General features: G+C 41.3%; 1 protein-coding gene across 6 annotated transcripts in view; it reads right to left on the reverse strand.

Annotated features, from left to right (window-relative positions):
• The window catches only part of USP19 (ubiquitin specific peptidase 19), a 287,727-nt gene that overhangs the window by 55,620 nt on the left and 218,367 nt on the right, over positions 1-13,740 (reverse strand). The window contains exon 27 of one of the 6 annotated variants that reach the window (XM_053720816.1): positions 11,163-11,230. The exons of the other annotated variants lie outside the window; for them this stretch is intronic. Coding sequence (XP_053576791.1) covers positions 11,207-11,230 — 24 coding nt within the window. The 3' untranslated portion in view covers positions 11,163-11,206. Of the gene's footprint in view, positions 1-11,162; positions 11,231-13,740 lie in introns of those variants that run through there. 6 annotated transcript variants of the gene reach the window in all.

Consider the following 13,740-nt stretch of genomic DNA (forward strand, 5'->3'; position numbering starts at 1 on the left):
AAACAACATATAAAGCAAAATTATCAATTTCCTTATATGACAGTTTCAGGAATGGGAAAAAAGGCAAATAGCATAGCCCTCTGACTTAGAAAAAGGCCAGAGGCAATAGCAATGGGGCAATAAATAATGAAAAAAGTTTGGCGCCAAGTATGACGCACAACGTAACTAGAAAATTTTTGGGCGCCAACCATGTCCAGAAGTGACACACTTGCGTCACTAACGACGCAACCCTGTGTGAACCCCTGCATCAACTACGACGCTGGAAATGACGAGCTTGCGTCAACGGACGTGCCCTTTTCGCGCCAAAAAATTCTCGCGCCAAGAATGACGCAATAAAGTGTGGCATTTAGCGCACCCGCAAGCCTAAGACAGCCCATAAATTAAAACAAGTAGTCAATTAAAAAAAAAAAAAAAAAAAAGACTAAACCCCAGGTAAGAAAAATATTTCATCAATATTAACTTTCCCAAATATGAAACTGACAATCTGCAAAAGGAAATACATGAACCTGACTCATGGCAAATATAAGTACAATACATATATTTAGAACTTTATATAAATGCATAAAGTGCTAAACCATAGCTGAGGTGTCTTAAGTAATAAAAAACATACTTACCAAAAAGACACCCATCCACATATAGCAGATAGCCAAACCAGTACTGAAACAGTTATCAGTAGAGGTAATGGTATATGAGAGTATATCGATCGATCTGAAAAGGGAGGTAGGAGATGAATCTCTACGACTGATAACAGAGAACATATGAAATAGACCCCCGTTAGGAAAATCACTGCATTCAATAGGTGATACTCTCCACGTCCTTCTGACATTTGCTGTACTCTGAGAGGAATTAGGCTTCAAAATGCTGAGAAGCGCATTTCAACGTAGAAATCTTAGCACAAAACTTACTTCACCACCTCCATAGGAGGCAAAGTTTGTAAAACTGAATTGTGGGTGTGGTGAGGGGTGTATTTATAGGCATTTTGAGGTTTGGGAAACTTTGCCCCTCCTGGTAGGATTGTATATCCCATACGTCACTAGCTTATGGACTCTTGCCAATTACATGAAAGAAATTGTGATTTATATGTGCCTATAATTTCTGTCTACTCATTTGGGTGACATTTGCACATTGGTTCTTAAATTATACAAGCCACAAAGGTTACTGAGCACCTACATTACTAGCACGTGTCTTACTATATTTTTTATTCCATTATAGATAGCAAAAACACAACATTTTAGAATTTGCTGCAGATGATCATTCTTTGCAGATTTTTACAATGTTTCACTAACCAATGGCTCATCTTAAAGTGAATGTCAATTTTGATGCTAAAGTGCCTGTTTTTTAAAAATTCGATTAAAAACAGGGGCACTTTAATTCATCAAAATTTACATTTCACTCCTGTTGTGAAAAAATATTTACCTTTTCAGCTTGACAGCAGCTCCAGCTTCCTCTGGTCGTCGCAAAGCCATTTCTGATGTCAGAAATGATGGATGGGTCATCCTCCAATCACGGCCCTCCTCCCCAGGGGAATCGGTGTCTGGCTCAATGCCGTGATTGGAGGAAGCCGGATTCCTCATTTTAGACCCAGGAAGAGGCTTTGCAACGGGTGGAGGAAGCTGGAGCTGCTGTGAAGATTAAAAGGTAACTTTTTCACAACAGGAGTGAAATGTAAATTTTGATGAATTAAAGTGCCCCTGTTTTTAATAAAAAAAAAAAAAAAAAAGATTAAAACCGGGCACTTTAGCATCAAAATTTACATTCACTTTAAATCTCTCTCATCTGAAGAGCATGTGAACTCTATCTAGATGTGTCATACAGATCTATTACTGGAAAGGTCAGAAAGGGCCAAGTCTTTTAGGGAACTTCAGCTTATGAAACTAGGTTTTGTCAGCAACTACAGCTGCTGGGTCCTGCTTACCTCTTACAGACCCCCTGAAAAAGCAAATTAGATAACAATCTTATGATAGCTGGATAAAACGACCAAGCCCAGCTTATCAGATGACAAGCCCAGCTTATCAGATGACAAGCCCAGCTTATCAGATGACAAGCCCAGCTTATCAGATGACAAGCCCAGCTTATCAGATGACAAGCCCAGCTTATCAGATGACAAGCCCAGCTTATCAGATGACAAGCCCAGCTTATCAGATGACAAGCCCAGCTTATCAGATGACAAGTCTAGCTTATCAGATGACAAGTCTAGCTTATCAGATGACAAGTCTAGCTTATCAGATGACAAGCCCAGTTTATCAGATGACAAGCCCAGTTTATCAGATGACAAGCCCAGTTTATCAGATGACAAGCCCAGTTTATCAGATGACAAGCCCAGTTTATCAGATGACAAGCCCAGCTTATCAGATGACAAGTCTAGCTTATCAGATGACAAGTCTAGCTTATCAGATGACAAGTCTAGCTTATCAGATGACAAGTCTAGTTTATCAGATGACAAGCCCAGCTTATCAGATGACAAGCCCAGCTTATCAGATGACAAGCCCAGCTTATCAGATGACAAGCCCAGCTTATCAGATGACAAGCCCAGCTTATCAGATGACAAGCCCAGCTTATCAGATGACAAGCCCAGCTTATCAGATGACAAGCCCAGCTTATCAGATGACAAGCCCAGCTTATCAGATGACAAGCCCAGCTTATCAGATGACAAGTCCAGCTTATCAGATGACAAGTCCAGTTTATCAGATGACAAGTCCAGCTTATCAGATGACAAGTCTAGCTTATCAGATGACAAGTCTAGCTTATCAGATGACAAGTCTAGCTTATCAGATGACAAGTCTAGCTTATCAGATGACAAGTCTAGCTTATCAGATGACAAGTCTAGCGTTGGCTCATTATATGTGGATATGAAGGACTATAATACTTAGTGCCACATACACGTTCTCTTACCTTGCTAGATCTGCTGAAGTAGTCTATATAGCCTTTATTTCTTATAGATAAACTGTTTATTTGATTAACTGAAGAGTCTACATGCAGACTGGCAAATAACAAAAGCTACAGCTCAAACTAGTTCCAGGAAACTAATACTATTAGTAGAAATAAAGCTTCCAGGGGATTATACATTCTAGACCCCTCTAGTTGTGTTGCTGTTACCAGGCCTTGCTGATCTGAGCTCACCTCCATTAGCTGCCAAATGGTTTCCTTTAGTGACTGACCCTTTCGGCATGTATTTATTAAAGTCATAAGGCTCTTCTATTGCAGGCAAACATCCAACAGCACAGTTTCTATCTTGTGGACACATGCTTCTTCTGTAAGATAGAGTCTAAATGTCCAATGGTGTTTCTCAATGACAAATGTTTAGTCTAGAGTCCCTATAACTTATCCAAAGTTTCAGACATAACAGTTTAACTATCACTGATAAGTCCGTCATCTTAACCTTTATCCTAACCATGCCCATAACAGAAAAAAATCAATAGCTGTTGTAGCTTGTACACTCTGGTCAAGATTAACGTATTGACTGACAACTTTCTCAGCAGCAGAAATCTATACTGCTCTAAATACAAAGCCAAATGTTACTATGTGTTTCACTGCAGCATAAACAGAAAACAAAAAGTTCCCTCCTGTCATTATTTTATAAGCTAATCCTGAAATAGCTGCATAGATTTTCTCCATAGCTCTTTAGCAATTTCCGGTAGGTTAAGCTAAAACTGTGGTTCTACTCTTAATCTGCATTAATGTGTTGGTTGAATTATTTTGTAAATAGAGCGCCATTGGCACTAGTATGCCATATAATTCAGTATGGTACTTCCAAGTACTGAATATACAACATCAGTTCCAAAAACAAAACTTAAAAAGGGACAGGCAACACAAAAATTGTTATTGTTTATAAAGCTAGATAACGTCTTTACTACCCGTTCCCCAGCTTTGCACAACCAAAATGGTTATATTAATATACTTTATAACATTTAAACCTCTAAATTTCTGTCTGTTTCTAAGTCCATAAAGACAGACCCCTGATAAACTAATAAAAAAGCATGTTATCACAACAGGAGACTACTAATTCATGTTTGCCATATAGATAACATTGTGCTCACGCCCGTGGGTTGTGCACAACACAGCACTAATTGGCTTAAATGCAAGTCAATAGATAATAAATAAAAAGTCATGTGATCAGGGGGCTGTCAGAAGATGCTTAGATATAAGTTAATCACAGAGGTAAAAAGTGTATTAATAACATAATTTATGCTTACCTGATAAATTTATTTCTCTTGTAGTGTGTTCAGTCCACGGGTCATCCATTACTTATGGGATATATTCTCCTTCCCAACAGGAAGTTGCAAGAGGATCACCCAAGCAGAGCTGCTATATAGCTCCTCCCCTCACATGTCATATCCAGTCATTCGACCGAAACAAGACGAGAAAGGAGAAACTATAAGGTGCAGTGGTGACTGGAGTTATAATTTTAAAATTTAGAACCTGCCTCAAAAAAAGACAGGGCGGGCCGTGGACTGAACACACTACAAGAGAAATAAATTTATCAGGTAAGCATAAATTATGTTTTCTCTTGTTAAGTGTGTTCAGTCCACGGGTCATCCATTACTTATGGGATACCAATACCAAAGCTAAGTACACGGATGATGGGAGGGACAAGGCAGGAACATTAAACAGAAGGAACCACTGCCTGTAGAACCTTTCTCCCAAAACCAGCCTCCGAAGAAGCGAAAGTGTCAAATTTGGAAAATTTGGAAAAAGTATGAAGTGAAGACCAAGTTGCAGCCTTGCAAATCTGTTCAACAGAGGCCTCATTCTTAAAGGCCCAGGTGGAAGCCACAGCTCTAGTGGAATGAGCTGTAATTCTTTCAGGAGGCTGCTGTCCAGCAGTCTCATAGGCTAAACGTATTATGCTACGAAGCCAAAAAGAGAGAGGGGTAGCCGAAGCCTTTTGACCTCTCCTCTGTCCAGAGTAAACGACAAACAGAGAAGAAGTTTGTCTAAAATCTTTAGTTGCCTGTAAGTAGAACTTCAGAGCACGGACCACGTCTAGATTATGCAAAAGACGTTCCTTCTTTGAAGAAGGATTAGGACATAATGATGGAACAACAATCTCTTGATTGATATTCCTGTTAGAAACAACCTTAGGTAAAAACCCAGATTTAGTACGCAGAACTACCTTATCTGAATGAAAGATCAGATAAGGAGAATCACAATGTAAGGCAGATAACTCAGATACTCTTCGAGCCGAGGAAATAGCCATCAAAAACAAAACTTTCCAAGATAAAAGTTTAATATCAATGGAATGAAGGGGTTCAAACGGAACACCCTGAAGAACTTTAAGAACCAAGTTTAAGCTCCACGGAGGAGCAACAGCTTTAAACACAGGCTTAATTCTAGCCAAAGCCTGACAAAAGGCCTGGACGTCTGGATGCTCTGCCAGACGTTTGTGTAAAAGAATAGACAGAGCTGAAATCTGTCCCTTTAGCGAACTAGCGGATAAACCATTTTCTAAACCCTCTTGTAGAAAAGCTAATATCCTAGGAATCCTAACCTTACTCCATGAGTAACTCTTGGATTCGCACCAATATAAATATTTACGCCATATCTTATGGTAAATTTTTCTGGTCACAGGTTTCCGAGCCTGTATTAATGTATCAATAACCGAATCCGAAAACCCACGCTTTGATAGAATCAAGCGTTCAATTTCCAGGCAGTCAGCCTCAGAGAAATTAGGTTTGGATGGTTGAAAGGACCCTGAATTAGAAGGTCCTGCCTCAGAGGAAGAGACCATGGAGGACAGGACGATATGTCCACTAGGTCTGCATACCAGGTCCTGCGTGGCCACGCAGGCGCTATCAGAATTACCGATGCCCTCTCCTGTTTGATCCTGGCAATCAGCCGAGGTAGCAACGGAAATGGTGGAAACACATAAGCTATGTTGAAAACTCAAGGGGCTGCTAATGCATCTACCAGCACCGCTCCCGGGTCCCTGGACCTGGATCCGTAACAAGGAAGCTTCGCGTTCTGGCGAGATGCCATGAGATCCAGATCCGGTTTGCCCCAACGACGAATCAGTTGAGCAAATACCTCCGGGTGAAGTTCCCACTCTCCCGGATGAAAAGTCTGGCGACTTAGGAAATCCGCCTCCCAGTTCTCTACGCCTGGGATGTGAATCGCTGACAGGTGGCAAGAGTGAGACTCTGCCCAGCGAATTATCTTCGAGACTTCCAACATCGCTAGGGAACTCCTGGTTCCCCCTTGATGATTGATGTAAGCCACAGTCGTGATATTGTCCGATTGAAATCTGATGAACCTCAGCTTTGCTAACTGAGGCCAAGCCAGAAGAGTATTGAATATTGCTCTTAATTCTAGAATGTTTATTGGGAGGAGTTTCTCCTCCTGAGTCCACGATCCCTGAGCCTTCAGGGAATTCCAGACTGCTCCTCAGCCTAGAAGGCTGGCATCCGTTGTTACAATCGTCCAATCTGGCCTGCGAAAGGTCATTCCTTTGGACAGATGAACCGGTGACAACCACCAGAGAAGCGAATCTCTGGTCTCCTGGTCCAGATTTAGCAAAGGGGACAGATCTGAGTAATCCCCGATCCATTGACTGAGCATGCATACTTGCAGCGGTCTGAGATGCAGGCGCGCAAATGGCACTATGTCCATTGCCGCTACCATTAAGCCGATTACCTCCATGCACTGAGCTACCGATGGGCTTGGAATGGAATGAAGGACACGGCAAGCATTGAGAATCTTTGATAACCTGGACTCCGTCAGGTAAATCTTCATCTCTACAGAATCTATAAGAGTCCCTAGAAAAGGAACCCGTTTGAGTGGTAACAGAGAACTCTTTTCCACGTTCACTTTCCACCCGACCTCAGAAATGCTAGAACTATCTCTGTATGAGACTTTGCATTCTGAAAACTTGACGCTTGTATCAGAATGTCGTCTAGGTACGGAGCCACCGCTATGCCTCGTGGTCTTAGTACCGCCAGAAGTGAGCCCCGAACCTTCGTAAAAATTCTTGGGACCGTGGCTAACCCGAAGGGAAGAGCCACAAACTGGTAATGCCTGTCTAGAAAGGCAAACCTCAGGTACCGATAATGATCTTTGTGAATCGGTATATGAAGGTAAGCATCCTTTAAGTCCACCGTGGTCATATATTGACCCTCTTGGATCATGGGTAGGATGGTTCGAATGGTTTCCATCTTGAACGATGGTACCCTTAGGAATTTGTTTAAGATCTTTAAGTCCAAGATTGGTCTGAAGGTTCCCTCTTTTTTGGGAACCACAAATAGATTTGAGTAAAATCCTTGTCCCTGTTCCGATCGCGGAACTGAGTGGATCACCCCCATGATTAAGAGGTCTTGTACACATTGTAGAAATGCCTCTCTTTTTACTAGGTTTGTCGATAACCTCGAAAGATGGAACCTCCCTTGTGGAGGAGAGGATTTGAAATCCAGAAGGTATCCCTGAGATATAATCTTTAACGTCCAGGGATCCTGCACATCTCTTGCCCAAGCCTGGGCAAAGAGAGAAAGTCTGCCCCCCACTAAATCCGTCTCTGGATAGGGGGCCCTGACTTCATGCTGTCTTAGGGGCGGGAGTAGGCTTTCTGGCCTGCTTGCCCTTGTTCCATGACTGGTTGCCTTTCCAACCTTGTCTGTAACGAGCAGTAGTTCCTTCCTGTTTTGGAGCGGAGGAAGCCGATGCTGCTCCTGCCTTGAAGTTACGAAAGGCACGAAAATTAGACTGTTTGGCCTTTGGTTTGGCCCTGTCCTGAGGAAGGGCGTGGCCCTTACCTCCCGTAATGTCAGCAATAATTTCCTTCAAGCCGGGCCCGAATAAGGTCTGCCCTTTGAAAGGAATGTTAAGTAGTTTAGACTTGGAAGTTACATCCGCTGACCAGGATTTAAGCCAGAGCGCTCTGCGCGCCTGTATGGCGAATCCGGATTTTTTTGCCGTAAGTTTGGTTAGATGTACTACGGCATCTGAAACAAACGCATTAGCTTGCTTAAGGGTTCTAACTTTGCTCAAGGCCTCATCCAACGGCTCTGTGCGAATCGCCTCTTCCAGAGACTCAAACCAGAATGCCGCTGCAGCCGTGACAGGCGCAATGCATGCAAGAGGCTGCAATATAAAACCCTGTTGAACAAACATTTTCTTAAGATAACCCTCTAATTTTTTATCCATTGGATCTGAGAAAGCACAGCTATCCTCCACCGGGATAGTGGTACGCTTGGCTAACGTAGAAACTGCTCCCTCCACCTTAGGGACCGTCTGCCATAAGTCTCGTGTGGTGGCGTCTATAGGGAACATTTTTCTAAATATCGGGGGAGGAGAAAAAGGCACACCGGGTCTATCCCACTCCTTACTGATAATTTCTGTAAGTCTTTTTGGTATAGGAAAAACGTCAGTACACACCGGTACCGCATAGTATCTATCCAACCTACACAATTTCTCTGGAATTGCCACCGTGTTGCAATCATTCAGAGCCGCTAATACCTCCCCTAGTAACACACGGAGGTTCTCAAGCTTAAATTTAAAATTTGAAATTTCTGAATCCGGTCTCCCCGAATCATAACCGTCACCGACAGAATGAAGCTCACCGTCCTCATGTTCTGCAAGTTGTGACGCAGTATCAGACATGGCTCTCGTGTCATCAGCGCGCTCTGTCCTTAACCCAGAGCTATCGCGTTTGCCCCTTAATTCGGGCATATTATATAATACTTCTTTCATAACATTAGCCATATCATGTAAAGTGATTTGTAAGGGCCTAGATGTACTAGGTGTCTCAATCCTACGCATCTCCCGAGCGGGAGACGCAGGTACTGACACGTGAGGAGAGTTAGGCGGCATAACTTCCCCCTCGTTGTCTGGTGATAGCTTCTTTATCGGTACAGATTGACTTTTATTCAAAGCAATATCAATACAATTGGTACACATCGTTCTATTGGGCTCCACATTGGCTTTTGAACATGATGAACAAACAGTTTCCTCTGAATCAGACATGTTTAAACAGACTTAGCAATGAAAACTAACAAGCTTGGAAATCACTTTCAATAAGTTTTACAAGCAATATAAAAAACTCTGCAGCGCTTCAAAAATACAGATATAATTAAACAATTCTTAACAAGAAGTGTACTATTAGCAGAGGATTGCACCCATTAGCAAAAGGATGATTAACCCCTCGATACCCAAAACGGATAAAACAGATATCAATTAAGATTTAACGCTTTTAATCACAGTCAGCACACTGTCACAGATCTGCTGTGACTGATTACCTCCCTCACAAATGAAATTTGCAGACCCCTGAGCTCTCTAGAGACGTCCTGGATCAAGGAGGAAGAAGCAGAAAGACTGTGCAATAATTTTAACTGCGCAACAAGGCGCTAAAACAAGGGCCCTCCCACTCCAATCACAACAGTGGGAGCCCTGATATAACGGTTTCCATGCAGAAAAATATGTTATCCATGTGGAAAAAATCATGCCCAAAGCGATTTATCACCAAAGTACCTCACAAAAAACGAATAACATGCTAGTAAACGTTTTATTAAAAAACAACATTTTTCAATGTCATGCAAAGCTATCACTAAGCCTGCTACCAGTCGCTACCACTGCAGAGAAGGCTTAAGTATTATTTCAGTGTTAACAGTATTTTCTCAGTCAAATTCTAGTCCCTAGAATATAACTCGACTGCGCATACATTTATCAGCCTGATACCAGTTGCTACTACTGCATTTAAGGCTGTACTTACATCATACGGTAACAGCAGTATTTTCTTAGTCAATTCCATTCCCAGAAAATAAAGTACCGCACATACCTCATTTGCGGAGGACCCCGCATGCTATTCCCAGTCTGAAGTTACCCCACTCCTCAGAATGTCGAGAACAGCCAGTGGATATTAGTTACGCCTGCTAAGATCATAGATAAAAAACGCAGGCAGTTTCTTCTTCCAAATACTGCCTGAGATAGAAAAACAGCACACTCCGGTGCCATTTAAAATAACAAACTTTTGATTGAAGAATAGATAAGTAAAAACTCCAGCTCCTCTCGCGACCTCCTTCTTTGTTGAGGGTTGCAAGAGAATGACTGGATATGACATGTGAGGGGAGGAGCTATATAGCAGCTCTGCTTGGGTGATCCTCTTGCAACTTCCTGTTGGGAAGGAGAATATATCCCATAAGTAATGGATGACCCGTGGACTGAACACACTTAACAAGAGAAATAACAGTGTTAGTTATGCAAAATTGGGGAATGGGTAATAAAGGGATTATCTATCTATTTAAACAATAAATATTTTTTGAGTTGACTGTCCCTTTAAATCCTTATCCGAAATACTCAACCATGTGTTCATGGGATACTTACTGCACTGAGACTAAGTCATTAAAAGTTTTACCATAGAGCAATCATTCTCTGGGCCTGAGTCTCCATCATGTTCTTTTATACCTAGAGATATTTCCCAAAAGGACTCAAGCTGTTAGCGCACTTCCTTGGATATAAATAGCGCACTTCCTTGGATATAAATAGCGTACTTCCTTGGATATAAACAATTAACAGAAGATAATAACAGCTTATAGTAATCAATGAATTTCCTGAGAATATGAAAACGATGAGTTAGCCCTATCGGGAGTAGAAACCACCCAGAAAAACGCATTTACTGATCATCTAATTACTGATCATCTACATGAAAATAAAATAATTAAAGATCTGCATAAACGTACCCAAACCCAAATAGCCAGGACTATTTTAAAGGGAAATAAAACTATAATAAAGTCTATAGCTATTTCATTAGCAAATATGACAACAGATGCACCAACTGTGCAATTTAAATGGCGATGAACCACTGCCGAGGTAGACCAGATTATAAATGGTCTTGCTCTGTTCACTCACAGCCTTATACTCATCTGGACTTGCCTCTGAAATATACAAATTCTCAACACTGAGCCATCAACAAAATAAAACCAAACCCTTGTTCTATCCAATGTACTCATGCAAGACCTCAGCGGTAATTAAAAAACTGCCCTTACAGTCTTCCTAACAGATTGCTCTCCCAACCTCTGCGGCACATACAGAACCTTGTGAAAAATCAATAAATAAGAAATGATGTCTAATCAATAATGGATTAAAACACAGCCAGAAATAGTAGGCTCACGTCTCATAGAAGACTTACCTGATCTCATTCCTGCTGTGTAGAACATTCTAATCATGGTGCCTCAGCCAAGTGTCAAAGGTTAAACCTGGCATTAATCCCCATAATGGCCATTTATTTACAGGAACATTTCTGAAACTGAATTGTCCAAAAGGACAGAAGAAAAGACGGGAGAGGTGAGAACACAGGAGCCTTTGGAATTATGAGGGAAAAACGACTTCATTTTGTGCCTTGTATGTCATGGTAGTGAAGGGAAGGATTACTATAAAGCACAAAAACAAGTAAAATGAACAGTACACTTGGCTTCAATATACGCCGTTTGTGGTCCTAAGTCAAACAATTTAAATCATCTTAAAGTGATAAATTTTCACGAGAGCAGACAATTAAAAAAAATCCATTATAACTATTTTCCCTTGGTATGACTACGGCTTTTAGCCGAAACGCATCAGTGGTTCATTTGCTTGATTGAGTGTGGCAATGTAGTTTCTGAACATATTTTAATGGCGCACCAAGTGTGTGAATAAAGGTTAAGTTTTAACCAGCTCCACGGTTTAAATCATGTTTGTATATTTTCCCTTGGTCTCATTTGTTAAAACTTAGCACCTTCCAATGAGGGCATACTATGGTAGGCTCAGGAGCGTGCCCAAGTTTTCAAAACTATATGTATAAAATTGTTACAAATACTACTACCATATAGTGCTCAAGACACATGCATAAGACTACCTCAGTATGCTCTCATCGGAAGAACAAAGATATCAAGAGACAGAGGGAAATTTGATATGAGAAGTAAATCTGATTTCTTCTATATAAACTGCTTGCTATACCTAACTCATCAATGGGACACAGATTCAGATTCATTGCTTCAACAACTTTAAGTTGGGGTTATGCTATGGCTTCTTGAAAACTGTTCGTAAAAAATTAAAAACCTTACATTAAAATTATAATTAATAAACCACAGACAGAAACTGCCACCTCTGCCCTGGTCATATGCTGTAAGCAGGAGGAGTCACTGCTGTAAGCGGGAGGAGCCTCTGCTGTAAGCAGGAGGAGCCACTGCTGTAAGCGGGAGGAGCCTCTGGGGAGGCATTAAAAACACCAACAGCTTTGTTCTATATTGCAATCACTTGTGTAAATAACGTAAAATACTGATACTAAAGACATTAGGAATACCAAATGCTTCTCTAGCCAGTAACAAGCAAAGCATAACCGTAGCGTAATATTGCCTCCTGCATTATCTTAATAAAACTTTAAAATATAACCATAGGTTTAACAAATGTGTTTTAACAAAACAAAAAAAAAAATTTGGGGAACACAGACATAGAAAACACATTTCTAAGATTAGTATAACTAGTGGTCAAAGTTATTTTTCTTAGTTTAAAACTTTCACATAAGGTGCCAAAAATAAATCTTGCATTTTCAGGCTTTTGCTTGTTTTCTTTGGAGACATTTCCCTGATTTTACAGGGACCCAGACCCACAAAGTGAAAAGCTTACACTGCAATGCAATATACGTTTAACCAGTGCATCGGTTCATTCATGGACTTGCATTGCAGAATATATTTCAAAAAACAAATTATTAAAGCCAGTATTTGGAAAGCAGAGGCCACATACTGTATCATGTGATCAGATCAGCGTTTTCGCTGCTAAGGATAATGCTCTTGCTTTAGGAATGGATGCGAAATGCTAACTATGAACCTGCACAGCAGTAAATAACATAAGTGTGCACAATATTAAATACTGTGCAAAACAATTTAGTTAATTACACATAAATATAACTTAACAATTGAAATATAAAATCCTGTTATTGCAGTTGTACTGTAATGTTCATGGTTCATACAGTGGAAAGGGTGTGCAAGTATTGCCCAGGCTGCCCTGCACAGACTATCTGCCTTGGGATGGGTACATGAGAGGGTAGAAAAAGTTAAGAAAGAATGCAACAATAGCAGCCATGGTGCCAAGGACGAAATATCGGATGCGAGCTTCATCAGAGTACTCCGAGAGCTGCAGGTCACTGGGGTCGTGGGAGGAAGATGGCCTGTAGCTCCGGGGAGAGTTCATGTCATCATCTTCTGCCTCCATTTCCTGCCAGATCAGAGAAGCCTGCGATGTGTGGAAACCTGTGTCAGAGCTAGGGGAGGTACACAGCAGCACAAATCTATATACACACACACACACCAGTCTAAGGCACCTATGCAACGCGCAAATCACACATCCTGCTGGCACATAATGGTAATGTCTTTAACACAACCTGTGGGTACATGGGTCATGTGTCTAGCAACTATGTCAGAGAAGTACAGATACAGGCAATGCATACTGACAACACACAGGAAATGCACACTGAATCAAAACACCACCACCACCACCACACACAGGAAATGCACACTGAATCAAATATCACACACACAGGAAATGCACACCGACAACACACAGGAAATGCACACTGAATCAAAACACCACCACCACCACCACACACAGGAAATGCACACTGAATCAAATATCACACACACAGGAAATGCATACCGACAACACACAGGAAATGCACACTGAATCAAAACACCACCACCACCACCACACACAGGAAATGCACACTGAATCAAATATCACACACACAGGAAATGCACACCGACAACACACAGGAAATGCACACTG

Source organism: Bombina bombina, chromosome 7 (assembly GCF_027579735.1).
Source record: "Bombina bombina isolate aBomBom1 chromosome 7, aBomBom1.pri, whole genome shotgun sequence".
NCBI classification, from domain to species: Eukaryota; Metazoa; Chordata; class Amphibia; order Anura; family Bombinatoridae; genus Bombina; species Bombina bombina.